At 44.4% G+C, this 16347-nt stretch overlaps 1 protein-coding gene across 1 annotated transcript; it reads left to right on the top strand.

Annotated features, from left to right (window-relative positions):
• The first annotated feature begins 14217 nt into the window (after positions 1 to 14217).
• LEUTX (leucine twenty homeobox) lies at positions 14218 to 15599 on the top strand. The gene is made up of 2 exons (XM_040445604.1): positions 14218 to 14286; positions 15021 to 15599. Exons 1-2 carry the CDS (start codon positions 14218 to 14220, stop codon positions 15465 to 15467), a joined length of 516 nt encoding a protein of 171 aa, XP_040301538.1. The 3' UTR covers positions 15468 to 15599.
• Positions 15600 to 16347: the final 748 nt, after the last annotated feature.

Genomic DNA, 16347 nt, shown 5'->3' with positions numbered 1-16347 from the left:
GAGAGAGTATGCTCTAAAAATTTAGACTCTAGGGGGGCCTGGGTGGCTCAGTTGGTTAAGCGTCCGACTTTGGCTCAGATCACGATCTCCTAGTTCTTGAGATGGTGAGTTTGAGCCCCGCGTCGGGCTTTCTGCTGACAGCACGGAGCCTGCAGCTTGCTTCAGGTCCTGTGTCTCCCTCTCTCTTTGCCCCTGCCACACTTGTGTTCTCTCTCTCTCTCTCTCTCTCTCTCTCAAATAAATAAATAAATAAATAAACATTAAAAAAAATAAAAATTTAGACTCTAAATCATTTTGTTACTTTGAAATTTGTTGATATATGCTTTATCGCATATAGCATATATCATATATATGCTTTATAGCATATAGCATATAGCATATATATGCTTTATAGCATATAGCAAAGCATATATATGCTATATAGCATAGAGCATATGGCCAATTTTTGTGACTATTCTGTGTACGTCTGAAAATAATACATATTCTATCTTCTCTCTGTAGACTGGTTGGATAGAACAGTATTCTGTGTAACTTTCTTAGGCCAATTTCCTTAATTGTTTTGCTTAATCATTTTATATTTTTACATGTTTGAGCTATCAATTTATAAGAGAGATGTGTTAAAATTGCTCACAGTGATGGTGGATTTGTCCATTTCTCTCTGTATTTGTGTCCTGGGAAAATATGAAGACGTTTAGCAACTAATGTGCCTGGATTGCTGTACTTTGTCAATGGTGGCACTGTATTACTGGGAACCCCTGCGGAATATACTGTTCCTTTATTTCCAGGTGTTTCAAGCTTCAAGAAAGAAGCTGTGATCATTCGCAAAAGCACCATTCAAAAAAAACCAAAAACAAAAACCCAGACATTTCAGTTGTGTTAACCCCACTTCCCTGTGGGGGTTAGTCAGCTGGAAGAAGCAAGAAATATGGAGGAGACTGGATAGCATATAGGCTCACTATGGTAGAAGCCAGTCACCATTAAGTCCCGAAACCATGAGATCCTTGGGATTTGAGGAAGTCTAAGACAGCCGTGGTCTAGCCATACCAAGCGAAGTGTGAGATGTGAGCAAACACATCCATGTGGAAGCCCAGCCTGGTGTATCCTTCCGAAAACTTGAGTCCCCACTGTGATCTGATAAAAACCACACGGTGCACAACCCATGGGCGTATTACCCCTACAAAACTGGACGAGGGAATCATAAATTACTGTTTGAAGCCAATACATTTTGGAACGCTTTGCTATTTTGTTATCTCGAACAAACAGCAAGACAAGGAGTCTGGTCACTGTTATCCATGTGTATGAATTGCGCTTGTTCTAACAAATGCTATCCTCCTTGGTCTAAAACCCTGACAATTCATTTCCAAACTTGTGTCTGCCCACAGAAACTGGAAAAGTCTCGCAAATAAATCTTTGCCTACGGGAAGGAAAAGGCATTCTTTGAGGGCAACTTTTCACCTAACGTTCCTCAAATTACAAAGTAACCCTCCCTCCCTCCCGCCCTCCCCACCCCCCACAGCCACCATTATAATTCTGCGGCAGTTGACAGATACCTGACATCTTTGGTTTAGCTGTCTGAAATTGGGAAAGAATTTTGGCCATGTAGTAAGTACTATGTAAGGATATTGTTACAAATGTCTTTTAAGATGTGACCCTGTCACTCACTCCTTGTGTCTGATCTGGGTGGTGGATGTGACCGTTACTACTGGAGTGTTGCTACTTTTAGGTCCTCTGAGCTGATAAAGCAAGGAAATATCACACTGGCGTGTGATGAGAGGGTGTGACATGTTTCAATGTGCATTTGAAAGAAAACCTCTTACTACATCCTGGAGAATGGGGTGTTGGGGGGCAGGGCACTGAGTCCTGGCTTCCACCACTGGGAGACGTTGAGAACTGGGTCTAGGATCTGACAGAGATGGGGAAAGGCCACGCCTGACCTACCTGGAGGGAAGGGGACTGGTTCCCCGAGCAAGCGGGACTTTGACTTTGGAGATTTAGTGATCCTTTGAGACAGTCACGATGAGATCAGAAGTCAAGATGCACAAGCCTCAAGATCAGATGAGAGGCTGATAACAATGAATACCATTGCAATTAAGGCGGGAAATGTTGGACCCGGATCGGCTGGATTCAGAACCTGAGTATGCCACTTGTTAGCTCACGGGTAGGAACCAGTTCCTTGAGACGTCTGTCCCTTATGGTCGTCATCTGTAAAACCAGTGCCAAACCTGCATTACAGGGTTTCTGTGGTGATTAAAGGAAATAATATACGAAAGCATCTTAGAACCATATCTGGCATGAAGTAAATACCCAATGGGTGTTAACTCTTGTCACGGAGCTGCAGGCATAGTTCCAACTTGAAAAGGTATTATCTTTGTCTCAAGTGGATCAGGTTCTCACACAGTGAGAATGGGGCGGTGGGGGTGGGGGAGGCAGATTTTTTAAATCCAAATAGTGTCTGAGCTGATCAGGCTCAGTCTTTGGTTGCTTTGAGAGCTGATTGGTACACCCCTTCCCCTAGGGTGTATCCCTCTGGGGCTCCGACTTTAGCTGAAGGTGTTAACCAGATCCCCTCCCCTTGGCGGGCACTAAGCTCCCATTGTTGTATCTTCCCGTAGCCCTTCTGCTCTGAGGCCGCTAAAGAATTAGAGCCGAATACACAGTCTGCACTTAAATGTCTCCAATTGTCAGCACCTGGGTGGCTCGGTTGGTTGAGCTTCCGACTTTGGTTCAGGTCATGACCTCGAGGTCTGTGAGTTTGAGCCCCTCGGTCGGGCTCTGTGCTGACAGCCGGAAGCCTGGAGCCTGCTTTGGATTCTGTGTCTCCCTCTCTCTCTGCCCCTCCCCCACTCGTGCTCTGTCTCTCTCTGTTAAAAATAAATAAACATTAAAAAAATTGTTTTTAAAGGTCTCCAACCATCCAAAAGCATGTCCTTTATAGCAGTTTTATTTTTAACAAAATTTTAAAGTTTATTTATTTTAAGGGAGAAAGAGAGCGAGGGAGCGAGTGCTTGAACATGAGCAGGGGAGTGGCAGAGATCAAGGGAGAGAGAGGGAATCCCAACCAGGCTCCACGCTGTCGGCACATGGAGCCTATTCGGGGCTGGATTCCACGAAGCCTGAGATCATGACCTGAGCTGAAACCCGGAGTCAGATGCTTAACTGAGCCACCCAGGAGCCCCCTTTTATAGCTGTTTTAAAACCCAGAATCCAATCAAGTGCCGGGCATTCCGTAGGGTTGCTCTCTTTAGTCTCTTTTAATCTAGAACATTCTCCCTGCCTTGTTAATGTCATTTTGGGAAGTTTCCAGGACAGTTGTCATGTGAAAGGCTCCAAGCACAGGAATGAGCTTGGTGTGACTAGGAACTGAAAGGAAGCCAGTATATCAGGCTTTATCTGCATCCTGTTATAACCTCAGGCTCACCTTTACAGCACCGTTACTGAGGCGACCAGGGCCACAAAGATTTCCTGCTGGCTTCAAGTGGGTGTGAGCCGACAGCCCTTTCCTCAGAACCTTTCTCTGCCTGCCACTGGGCGTCTTTGACTTTTGGCCCAACACCCCTGCGAAGCCCTCTCAGCACCCATACACTCGCAAAACCTCACTGCAGGGAAATTAATGCCAAGAGGGTGGCTTTTTTTTAAGTTTATTTATTTATTTTTGAGAGAGAGAGAGAGAGAGAGAGAACATGTGGGGGAGGGGCAGAGAGAGAGGGAGAGAGAGAATCCCAGGCAGGCTCCAAGCTGTCAGTGCAGAGCCCTAGGTGGGGCTCGAACCCACAAACTGTGAGATCATGACCTGAGCTGACAGACTTAGCTGACATGCTTAACAGGGTGAGCCACCCAAGCACCCCAAGAGGGTGGCTTCTTAACATGAGGGATGAGAGAAGATGAAAAAATACTTTCTTTTCTTTCCTAGGCAGAGAGTATGAAGAAACACTGCACAGCTAAGAGGGAAGGGTGGAAACCAAGCGGATGCTGGAAAAATCCTAAAAGGCAGCTGGACCCTTATTATGGGAAATTTTATTGCTCTGGTCACAGTAAAGACCCATTGCTAGTGGTAAGTGGGGTAGTGAAAACCCATGACATAGCATCACATTAGTAAGCATTTTTTTTTTTTTTTAATGTTTAGTTTTGAGAGAGAGCACAAGCGCTAGAGGAACAGAGAGCGAAGAGGACAGAGGATCTGAAGCGGACTCCACCCTGACATCAGAGAGCTCGATGCGGGGCTCGAACTCACAAACCCTCAAGATTGTGACCTGAGCCAAAGTTGAACGCTCAACCGAGTGAGCCACCCAGATGCCCCCTAAGCATTCTTATCTGTGTTTATTGACTCAGATCAATAACCTTGCTTTATGCTAAGGGGAAATAGAAAAAGAAGAGCACACTAAACCCAAAGCTAGCAGAAGGAAGGAGACAAGATTAGAGCAGAGATCAATGAAATAGAGACAACAAAAAAGAATAGCATCAATGAAACCAAAAGGTCGTTCTTTAATAAGATTGACGGGGCACCTGTGTGGCTCAGGCAGTTGAGCGTTTTACTTCGGCTCAGGTCATGATCTCACGGTTTGTGAGTTCCAGCCCTGCATTGGGTTCGCAGCTGTCAGCGTGGAACCTATTTGGGATCCTCTGTCCCCCTCTCTCTCTGCTCCTCCCCCTGCATGCACTCTCTCTCTCTCTCAAAAATAAGTAAACATTAAAAAAAAAATTGACAAAATTGACCAACTGTTGGCTGGACCGACTTTGAATAAAGACTCAAATTTCTAAGATCAGAAAAAAAAAAAATGGTGACATTACTACCAGCTTTAACAAAATAAGTAAGGTTATACCAGAATATTATAAACAATTTTATGGCTATATTAGATAAGCTGGGGGAAATGTATACTTCCTAGAAACGTACAAATCACCAAAACAGGCTCAAGAAGAAATATAAAATATGAATAAACCCATAAAAGTAAAGAGATTGAATCAGTCATCTCCCAACAAGGAAAAACCCTAGACCAGATGGCTTTGTTGCTGAATTCTACAAAACATTTTTTCAGGCCATGACCCTGCTACCAAAGCCAGATAAAGATATCACAAAAAAGGAAAGGTATAGATCAGTATCCCCATGTGTTCGTTCTTTCTTTCTTTCTTTCTTTCTTTCTTTCTTTCTTTCTTTCTTTCTTTCTTTCAAGATTTTTGTCATAGACTCTGGGTCTAAAGTTCTTTCTTGTCCAGCAAAAAAGCAGACGCAGGATTAAAATGTGAGAGATGACTAATGTCCAGGAAAAGATAAGAGCCCCGAATAAGGATCCTTGCTCTGTATTTATTAAGATCAGAAGGCTTACAAACGTGATGGACGTGCACAAAGAGACAATGAATCTATGAACATGAACTCATGGGCATGAGGGAAAGGGGGTTTGAAGATATATGGTGTTAGGGGTTTGGGTCAATATAAACCAAAATCCTGGCATTGGGTAGATGGATGTTAATGGCCATGTCTGTTTATCTTAGCCAGCCTAGGGGATAAGACAGATAGAGCATGTAACCTCAGGATTAACAAGGCACCTTTCTTTTGCTAATTAGCTCCACTCTGGGCAGCTTCACCCGCATTGGTCTATAGCCCTATTTGCCTGTTTATCTAATTTGGTCCTTTCTTCCTGTGAAAACAGCTTTCTACTATAGTACTAAATTGGGGGATGTATGTGCCCTGAATACCTAATCTTATTTACCTCATATGCCTTTGTGCTGGGGCCTTTGCCCCACCCTCTCTATCCTGGAGGCCTTTGTACCCTCTCCATCTTGGGGGCCTTTGGGGGGGCCCCGCCCCCCACCGATTTATCTATACTTGTTTACCCAAACTTGGGTATGAGCATTCTATGGCTTTGTGATTCTTTATGCCTTGTTAACCCATCAGTGCAGGCTCAGGGAATTCCTAAGCTTAATTCCCCACAGATTTTATCTTTTAAGTAATCCCTATACCCAACAGGGCTTGAACTCACAACCCCAAAATCAAGAGTTGCAGGCTTTACTGACTGAGCCAGCCATGAGTCCCCCATGCCCATGTATTTTTTCTACATGCTTGGAAAAGAGTAAATATGATGGGTGAAGATCTAGCTATCCTCTCCCGTGGTGTGACTCATCTGTAATTTTTACAGGATTATAAATGACCTCCATTAAACCAAATTCTCTCCAAATTATGGAAAGAACACAATTTCAGAAAACATTAAAAATTAAATTAAATCTAGGGGTGCCTGGGTGGCTCAGTCGGTTGGGTGTATGACTTTGGCTTAGGTCATGATCTCACAGTTCGTGAGTTTGAGCCCCACGTCAGGCTCTGTGCTGACAGCTCAGAGCCTGGAGCCTGCTTTGGATTCTGTCTCCATCTCTCTCTGCCCCTCCCTGCTCTCACTGTCTCTCTCTCTCTCAAAAATAAAATAAAAAAAATTTTAAATGAAATTAAATCTAGGGGCACCTGGCTGGCTTAGTCAGAAGAGCTGCAACTCTTGATCTTCGGGTTGTGAGTTCAAGCCCTATATTGGGTGTAGAGATTACTTAAATAAATAAAATTTAAAAATTAAATTAGATGGCACAAAAACAGACACATAGACCAATGGAATAGAATAGAAACCCCAGAACTAGACCCACAAACATATGGCCAACTAATCTTTGACAAAGCAGGAAAGAACATCCAATGGAAAACAGACAGTCTCTTTAACAAATGGTGCTGGGAGAACTGGACAGCAACATGCAGAAGGTTGAAACTAGACCACTTTCTCACACCATTCACAAAAATAAACTCAAAATGGATAAAGGACCTGAATGTGAGACAGGAAACCATCAAAACCTTAGAGGAGAAAGCAGGAAAAGACCTCTCTGACCTCAGCCATAGCAATCTCTTCCTCGACACATCACCAAAGGCAAGGGAATTAAAAGCAAAAGTGAATTACTGGGACCTTATGAAGATAAAAAGCTTCTGCACAGCAAAGGAAACAACCAACAAAACTAAAAGGCAACCAACGGAATGGGAAAAGATATTTGCAAATGACATATCGGACAAAGGGCTAGTATCCAAAATCTATAAAGAGCTCACCAAACTCCACACCCGAAAAGCAAATAACCCAGTGAAGAAATGGGCAGCAAACATGAATAGACACTTCTCTAAAGAAGACATCCGGATGGCCAACAGGCACATGAAAAGATGTTCAGCGTCGCTCCTTATCAGGGAAATACAAATCAAAACCACACTCAGGTATCACCTCACGCCAGTCAGAGTGGCCAAAATGAACAAATCAGGAGACTATAGATGCTGGAGAGGATGTGGAGAAACGGGAACCCTCTTGCACTGTTAGTGGGAATGCAAATTGGTGCAGCCGCTCTGGAAAGCAGTGTGGAGGTTCCTCAGAAAATTAAAAATAGACCTACCCTATGACCCAGCAATAGCACTGCTAGGAATTTATCCAAGGGACACAGGAGTACTGATGCATAGGGGCACTTGTACCCCAATGTTCATTGCACTCTCAACACTAGCCAAATTATGGAAACAGCAGCACTCTCAACAATAGCCAAATTATGGAAAGAGCCTAAATGTCCATCAACTGATGAATGGATAAAGAAATTGTGGTTTATATACACTATGGAATACTACGTGGCAATGAGAAAAAATGAAATATGGCCTTTTGTAGCAACGTGGATGGAACTGGAGAGTGTGATGCTAAGTGAAATAAGCCATACAGAGAAAGACAGATACCATATGGCTTCACTCTTATGTGGATCCTGAGAAACTTAACAGGAACCCATGGGGGAGGGGAAGGAAAAAAAAAAAAGAGGTTAGAGTGGGAGAGAGCCAAAGCATAAGAGACTGTTGAGAACTGAGAGCAAACTGAGGGTTGATGGGGGGTGGGAGGGAGGAGAGGGTGGGTGATGGGTATTGAGGAGGGCACCTTTTGGGATGAGCACTGGGTGTTGTATGGAAACCAATTTGACAATAAATTTCATAAAAAAAAAAAAAAAAAGGAACGTCAAAAAAAAAAATTTTAAATTAGAGGCACCTGGGTGGCTTAGTCTGTTAAGTGCCTGACTTCGGGCTGACCATGGGCTGGGTCCTCTGCAGGGCTTTGAGGATCTCTGGGGAGAGAAGGAGTTATCAGAACCCATGCAAATCAACCCATCAAGTTTATAATGAAGAACAAGAATGTTGGCAGCATAAAACAGAGGTCCTGACCTGGCCCGGGGGGTCAGAGAGGGTTTTATGAGAAAGTAGTGAACGGGGCCAGGGGAGCTGATGCTCAAAGCAGATGGAACATGAAGAGAACATCTTGAGGGAGGGACATGAACTTCAAACTCTTTCCAGTCCCAACTGGACCCAGCCTATCAGGTGAACCCCTGGCACCTGTGTAGCTCTGTCAAATTGAGGTTACTTTGTCTCTCACTTCTCAAGTACCTCATGGTAAGAGCGTGGACTGGTGTCTTCTCGATCTCCAGAAGCCCCTTAAATGCTGTTCTACTTCTCGGAATAAAGTCCAAACTCCTTTACCGTGACCTGGCCTTGGTCTGCCTCTACAGCTTCATCTTCTCCCATGACCCCTGTCTCCATGGCGCCCTTCTGCCCCCCCCCCCCCGACATCAACAGGTTTTCCATGTGTCTGAGCCTTCGAGTTTGCTGTTCCATTTGCTTAGAATGCTCTTCCTTATCCTTCAGTAAAAAAGACACTTCATCAGAGCTGTCTTGCTTGGGTCACCAATCTAATGTGCTCTAACCAGTGCCGCTGGTGGCCTCCATAATACCAGTACCTATCACGACCAGAAACTATTTATTGGTTTGTTTGCTCATTTATTTTCTGCTTCCCTCCCTAGGGTGCCAGTGCTTTGAGGGCAGGACAAGCTCTATTTCTCCAAGTCCTGATTTTTCTATTCATGAGAACAAGACATGGCAGAGTAGTCACTTGAATAACTATTAGGTAAACAAAGAAGGGACAGGATTTTATTTTTTATTTTTTGAAAGCTTATTTTACTTATTTTGAGACAGAGAGAGAGAGAGAGAGAGAGCACAGGAGAGTCAGAGAGATAGGATCCAAGCAGGCTCTGCGCTGTCAGCATGGAGCCTGATATGGAGCTTCAACTCACAAACTGTGAGACCACGACCTGAGCCGAAATCAAGAGTTGGAAGCCTAACCAACTGAGTCACCCAGGCGCCCCTGTTTTTACTATTTATTTATTTTTAATGTTTAATGTTTATTTATTTTTGAGAGACAGAGAAAGACAGGAAGGGGGAGAGAGAGGGAGACACAGAATCCGAAGCGGGCTCCAGGCTCTGAGCTGGCAGCTCAGAGCCCAATGCGGGGCTCAAACTTATGGACCTCAAGATCATGACCTGAGCTGAAGTCGGATGTCCAACTGACCGAGCCGTCTAGGCACTCCTGTTTTTAAACATAAATACCTGCAGGGGCGCCTGGGTGGCGCAGTCGGTTAAGCGTCCGACTTCAGCCAGGTCACAATCTCGCGGTCCGTGAGTTCGAGCCCCGCGTCAGGCTCTGGGCTGATGGCTCAGAGCCTGGAGCCTGTTTCCGATTCTGTGTCTCCCTCTCTCTCTGACCCTCCCCCGTTCATGCTCTGTCTCTCTCTGTCCCAAAAATAAATAAACGTTGAAAAAAAAAATTAAACATAAATACCTGCAAAATCCTCTGCTATTTTGACATTCATACCCTTTGAATACATCACGCTCTTTTATCCTCATTGGCTTCTCAAGGAGATTCTGGGGATCAATTCTAAAATTTACATGGAAAATTCAAGGCCTGCTTTTACCCTTTTGAATAGATATTTGGAAGGTGTTTCTACCATTGATCACTTCAAAAAGGTTCCCTGAATTTTCTTCTTGTATGAGACACAGTTGGGTGCTTCAATCGTTTTGGGCTACTGACAATGTTTCCAGAGTCAGTGTTCTTGGGCTCTTTCAAGACCTCTCCAAGCTGATTAGCATGTGGAGATGAGGGATGAGGGTGGAGTGGGGGGCAGGTGAGATGGGCCAGGGCCAGAGTCCCAGCTCCACTTCAGAGTTGTTGGGTCCACAATGGGTGCGGGGCCTCCAGGGCAGAAGACTAGGAACTAGAACCAATTCTCCTATCAAGTGAGACCCCCCCTATGAATAAGGCCTGTCTTGGAGAAGAACACCACGGGGAGGAATGAGTAAGTGAGCAAATAGGTCACCTGAGAGGTGGAGAAAAGGCAGAACCAAGAAACAGGGAAAGGGAAGGTAAGAGGCAAGAGGGAGGCATGATATTTTTAAAGTTTATTTGTTTTTAGAGAGAGATAGAGATCAGGGAGGGGCAGAGAGAGAGGGTGGGGCAGGGGAGAGAGAATCCCAAGCAGGCTCTGCGCTAACAGCTTCAACTGCACTGATGGATGCGGGCTCAAACCCATGGACTGTGAGATTATGACCTGAGCCCAAATCAAGAGTCAGATGCTTAGCCAACTGAGCCATCTAGGCACCCCAGGAGGCATAAGTTTTTTAAAATGCAATGTATCAGTTAAGGTCCCTTGCTCAGAATTCTCACTGGGCTTTCAACCATCCCAAATCCAAACTCTAACAGAAGTTACAAGAATGTCTACCATTTAGGCTCTGCCAAGATCTTGACCCTTGCCTGCTGCTGCTTTGTTTGAGGGGCTTCCCCATGCACCTCCCATCCCCGGAACCTCATCCCCACCCTGCGAGGTCTCACCAGTAGCTGCCCAACGCACAGAGCCCATCCTTCACCTTCTGGATTCAATTGCCTTCCCAGTTTACTGTTTCTCTCTGTATCCTGCGTGTTTTCTCTTTTTCCCAGAGTGAAATTTTTGAACATTTTATCCATTTTGACTTCCATTTGTTTTCCTCCACCATTTGAGGTCAGAGATGAAGTCTGGAATCACCGCTTTATCCCAGGGCCCTGCACAGCATGGGGCACAAAACAGGTTCTCAAGCAGCACGTGTTGAATGGATTACCAGAGGGTGTGACATTAGGGCGGGGTAGGGCAGGGACTATACTACGTCAAAATTTTGTATAAATGGGAGTCCTCAGACCCAGCAGATACATAGACTGAATTCAGGAGTTCAGCAAACGCACGACAGAAGGAGTCCTTGCATTTCAAAAGGATATTATGGCAGGTAAGCTGGGGCAAGGGCAACAAATGCTTGCAGTGCTAGAGGTTGAGCAGTTGGGCTGTCGACAGGCCGAGGCAAGATGGTGAGACTTTGTGGTAGCATCTTGCCAACACCAAGTGGTCAGTTTTGGGAACCACTGGGTTATACCAACAGGAAGCATTGGAACACATTTTGTAACTGGACTCCACCATTACTGTGTACCGTGAGTTTTTGTTTTTCCATGTTCTTTAAAAAAAAATTTTTTTTAAGTGTTTATTTTTGAGAGAGAGAGACAGAGATAGAGCACAAGGGGGGCAGGGGCAGAGAGAGAGGGAGACAGAGAATCCGAAGGAGGCCCCAGGCAATGAGCTGTCTGCACAGAGCCTGACGTGGGGCTCAAACTCATGAAATGTGAGATGATGACTTGAGCCGAAGTCGGATGCTTAACCAACTGAGCCACCCAGGTACACCCCCACTGTCCTATGTTCAGCAGTGGATACAAGACAGTACTTAATATTTGATCCATATTCCATTTCTTTATTACCTAGTGAAATTGAGACTCTTTGCTCTATTTTATTAATTTTTTTAATGTATGAAGAGATATATATATATGAAGAATAAGGGCCCCCTACATAAACAGAATCTCCTATGGAAAATGGATCGAATATTGCTAGATGCCATGGTTTTACATTTATATTTTAAACAATAAAACAACTCCCACTCTGCACCTATTATACACAGAGGCTGTAATTAACAGACTTGCTTTCTGGATACTCAGTTCTTCCCCAAAGCAAGTGAACTATGGGACCATTTTACTGGTAGAGAAAAGGGGCAAATAATATAAGTGTAGTGATACTCCCAGAGAGAGCTAATAAATGGGAGAATCAACATTCATTCTCAGGTCACTAAGCTCCATACCTGCTCCTCTCACTGGCCTCATTGATAAATGGCCAAATCAGCTTCAAGATCTCACATGCCGACCAGTGTAGATGGCAGTGACCCTGAGTCTATGGCTGATTAGGGCAACAGAGTCTCAAATACTCTATGAATCATATGAACTCAAATGAATCTAACGTTGATAATCATGTCACTATCCTATGTTATTCCAACTGTCCTCACAGATATACTTTCTTTTTTTTAATTTTTTTACATTTATTTATTTTTGAGAGACAGAGAGACAGAGCACAAGTGGGGAGGGGCAGAGACAGAAGGAGACAGAATCCGAAACAGGCTCCAGGCTCTGAGCTGTCAGCACAGAGCCCGACGCAGGGCTTGAACTCACAAACTGTGAGATCATGACCTGAGCCGAAGTTGAGCCGAAGCTCAACCAACCGAGCCAGCCAGGCACCCCGAGGAAAGATATATTTTCTCGAACTAGTCTGGTTCATTTTTCTTGGCTATGAGTTTCTAGTATATTCTTTTTTTTTTTTTTTTTAGCGTAGGTTTATTTATTTATTCATTTTTATTTATTTATTGTTATTTATTCATTGTTATTTATTGTTTGATTTACATCCAAGTTAGTTAGCATCTGGTGCAACAATGATTTCAGGAGTAGATTCCTTAATGCCCTTTACCCATTTAGACCATCCCCCCTCCCACAACCCCTCCAGCAACCCTCTGTTTGTTTTCTATGTTTAAGAGTCTCTTATGTTTTTCCCCCTCCTTGTTTTTATATTATTTTTGCTTCCCTTCCATATGTTCATCTATTTTGTATCTTAAATTCCTCGTATGAGTAAAGTCATAGGATATTTGTCTTTCTCCGACTAATTTCACTTAGCATAACAGCCTCTAGTTCCATCCATGCAGTTGCAAAGGGTAAGATTTCATTCTTTTTGATTCCCGAGTAATACTCCATTGTGTATATATACCACATCTCCTTCATCCATTCATCCTTAGATGGACATTTGAGCTCTTTCCATACTTTGGCTATTGTTGATAGTGCTGCTATAAACATGGGGGTGCATGTGTCCCTTCGAAACAGCACACCTGTATCCCTTGGGTAAATACCTAGTAGTACAATTGCTGGCTTGTAGGGTAGTTCTATTTTTAACTTTTTGGGGAAACTCCACACTGCTTTCCAGAACTAGTATATTCCTCTAGAACAAGTGGATGGTTAGGACAGTTACTTGCTCTTAAACCAGGCTTGAACCATTTTCGCATAGGGGAAACAGAATTTCAGTGGTGCAGAGCAATCCCAGCAAGATGGTGAAGAGTGGGTTCCATGAGTCAACTTTTAATTAATTAATTAATTAATTGGAGTTTTCCCTATATTTTTACCTCTTGAATTTTTTAAATGAAATTGTCAGATTGGTTTCCATATAACACCCAGTGCTCATCCCAACAGGTGCCCTCTTCAATGCCCATCACCCACTTTCCCCTCTCCCCCTGTCCCCCATCAACCCTGTTTGTTCTCTGTATTTAAGAGTCTCTTATGGTTTTCCTCCCTCCCTCTCTGTTTGTGTCTTTTTTTCCCCCTTCCCTTCCCCCATGGTCTTCTGTTAAGTTTCCCAGGATCCACATATGAGTGAAAACATCTGGTATCTGTCTTTCTCTGCCTGACTTATTTCACTTAGCATAACACTCTCCTGTTCCATCCCCGTTGCTACAAATGGCCAGATTTCATTCTTTCTCATTGCCAAGTAGTATTTCATTGTATGTATAAACCACATCTTCTTTATCCATTTGAGTCAACTTTTAAGACCAAGCTCTTGGCTCTCGGGTCAGGCTCAGGTAAGAAGTTTATCTTTGAATGTATTTTTATTTTTAATTTTTTATTAAAAAAATTTTTTTTCAACGTTTATTTATTTTTGGGACAGAGAGAGACAGAGCATGAACGGGGGAGGGTCAGAGAGAGAGGGAGACACAGAATCGGAAACAGGCTCCAGGCTCTGAGCCATCAGCCCAGAACCGGACGTGAGGCTCGAACTCATGGACCGCGAGATCGTGACCTGGCTGAAGTCGGACGCTTAACCGACTGCGCCACCCAGGCGCCCCGTATATATATTTTTTTTAATGAAAGCCTTGTGTCTATTCCTTTTGCAGAAGAGCAAAGGTATGCTCGCCGGAGGCGCACACACTTTAGTGCAGAACAGCTTCAAGCACTGAAACAAGTGTTCGAAGAGACCATGTACCCAGACTGGGTTACCATGATGGAACTTATTTCATCTACTCAGCTAGACGAATCCGTGATAAAGGTATATCCCTGAGTGTGTGTCTACACAGCACACCTAACCCAGAGCTTCATATACACTTTAGTCATCATGTAATTCCTATTTATTGAACAACTGGTGTGTGTGCAGACAGATGTCTTATAGTTTTATTCTTATGACCATCCATTTTATTAGGGAACACTAAGCTCGCAGAGAATCCTCCAAGGATTATAAACATAAGAGCTAGAATTTGAACCCAGACCTTTCTGACTCCAGACCCACAATGCTACACAGCGATGGATCTCAGATAAGCCCATTGGATTCAGCTCCTGTTTATGTCTAGATTCTCCCTAATCAGACCATTCGGTCATTTAGATGCCTTGCAACTAAGTTGCCACAGAGTATTTGGGGTATGAGAACCCCTGAATGAATCCCGAAGACACCCCAAGCTACACTCCCACTCCAAATTCTTGGTCTTCAGAAGTCTGTCTGAAAATGCTGAGCATCCACCAAGACAGAAGCACCTTGCCTTAACCCCTCCTGATCTAGGGTTTGAGTGCTCTGTCATGATCTTACACTCCATTTGCCTTCTGGAACTCAGGACAGCAGAGGATAGAAGGAATGTCCCTTGTTCAGATAACTATGAAGAGATGAGACACTAGCCTTCTCATGCCAAAAGAAACTAATTCCTGAGAAACATGAGGATTTCCCTTTAGACCCGCCCCCTGCCCCCCCCCCCCCCCGCCCCGTATTAACCTGCTCACCTCCTCTCTCCCCAGACTTGGTTTAAGAACCAGCGCGTGAAAAGGAAGAAAGAGCAGCAACAAACTGATTCAAATTCGTCACTAAAATCATCAAACCAGACGATTTCAATCAAAGAGGAGCAACCTCCCTTACCTGTAACTTCAGCAAACACTCATCCCGGGAGTCCCAGCATTTTGGATGCCTGTGACCATGAACTACCTCAGTCTCCTGATAGCGTGCAATCTGCAGGTGCTGGTCCCTCCAAGTGGAATTCGTCTTGGGATTCTCCACCTCATGATCTCCAACAGATATGTCTGGGGGACCCTGATCCTCCTTGGGCCTCCATTCCCTATGACATAGATCACCTTATACAACTATATGCCTTACCTGGGGATGATGATCTAGATCAGTACCTCTCCCCCAGGTGTCCCAGTTCAGGAGATATGGCTGACATACCCACCCTTATTGAGAAAGATCTATGATCCAAATCCTGACCAACTGAGAGACGTTTCCAAAGGCCTTTCATGGGTCAACAAAGTCTAAATGGACCAGAGCCCAGGAATTTGCCTTTTTCTGTGAGAAGAAAGAAATCCAGGATAGCCTGGGTGGCTCAGTCAAGTGTCTCTTGATCTTGGCTCAGGTCATCATCGTGAGTTCGAGCCCCGCATTGGACTCTGTGCTGACAGCACAGAGCCAGCTTGGGATTCTCTTTCTCCCCCCCCTCTCTCTCTGCCCCTCCCCCCCTCATGTGCACACTGTCTCTCTCTCTCTCTCTTTCTCAAAATAAATCAACTTAAAAAAAAGAATCTACCTTTTAAAGTTTTTTTAGTGTTTATTTTTGAGAAAGAGAGGGAGAGAGAGACAGAGCATGAGCAGGGGAAGGGCAGAGAGAGAGGGAGATACAGAATCTGAGGCAGGCTCCGGGCTCTGAGCTGTCAGCACAGAACCTGATACTCCATTGCTGAGTGGAACCTGAGGCTCCATTGCTGACAACAGAGAGCCTGATGCAGGGCTCAAACTCGTGAACTGAGAGATCATGACCTGAGCAGAAGTCGGACGCTTAACCGACTGAGACACCCAGGCACCCCAACAATCTACCTCTTATCATTGCCTGTGTAACTTCTGTACTCTGAGTACCGTCTCAACCAAATTTCAGTATTAAGGGCAGTCATAGGTGCCTTTAGAATGGTAGTAGAAACCAGTTCGTTTTCCTTGGGTGCTAGCTTGTCGCAACTGACCTAGCTCCATGAAAGCACTCCAACTAAAGTCAATGCCATATAGACGAAGCTCTCTTGCACCTGTTCCCCATGGACCATCTTTATCCCTTTAAAAAGGTCACAGGGACATTAGCGAGGTGGTGGA

Source organism: Herpailurus yagouaroundi, unplaced genomic scaffold, assembly GCF_014898765.1.
Source record: "Herpailurus yagouaroundi ecotype Mexico unplaced genomic scaffold, PumYag 194, whole genome shotgun sequence".
Lineage (NCBI taxonomy): Eukaryota > Metazoa > Chordata > Mammalia > Carnivora > Felidae > Herpailurus > Herpailurus yagouaroundi.
This window is presented reverse-complemented; position numbering and strand designations above follow the sequence as displayed.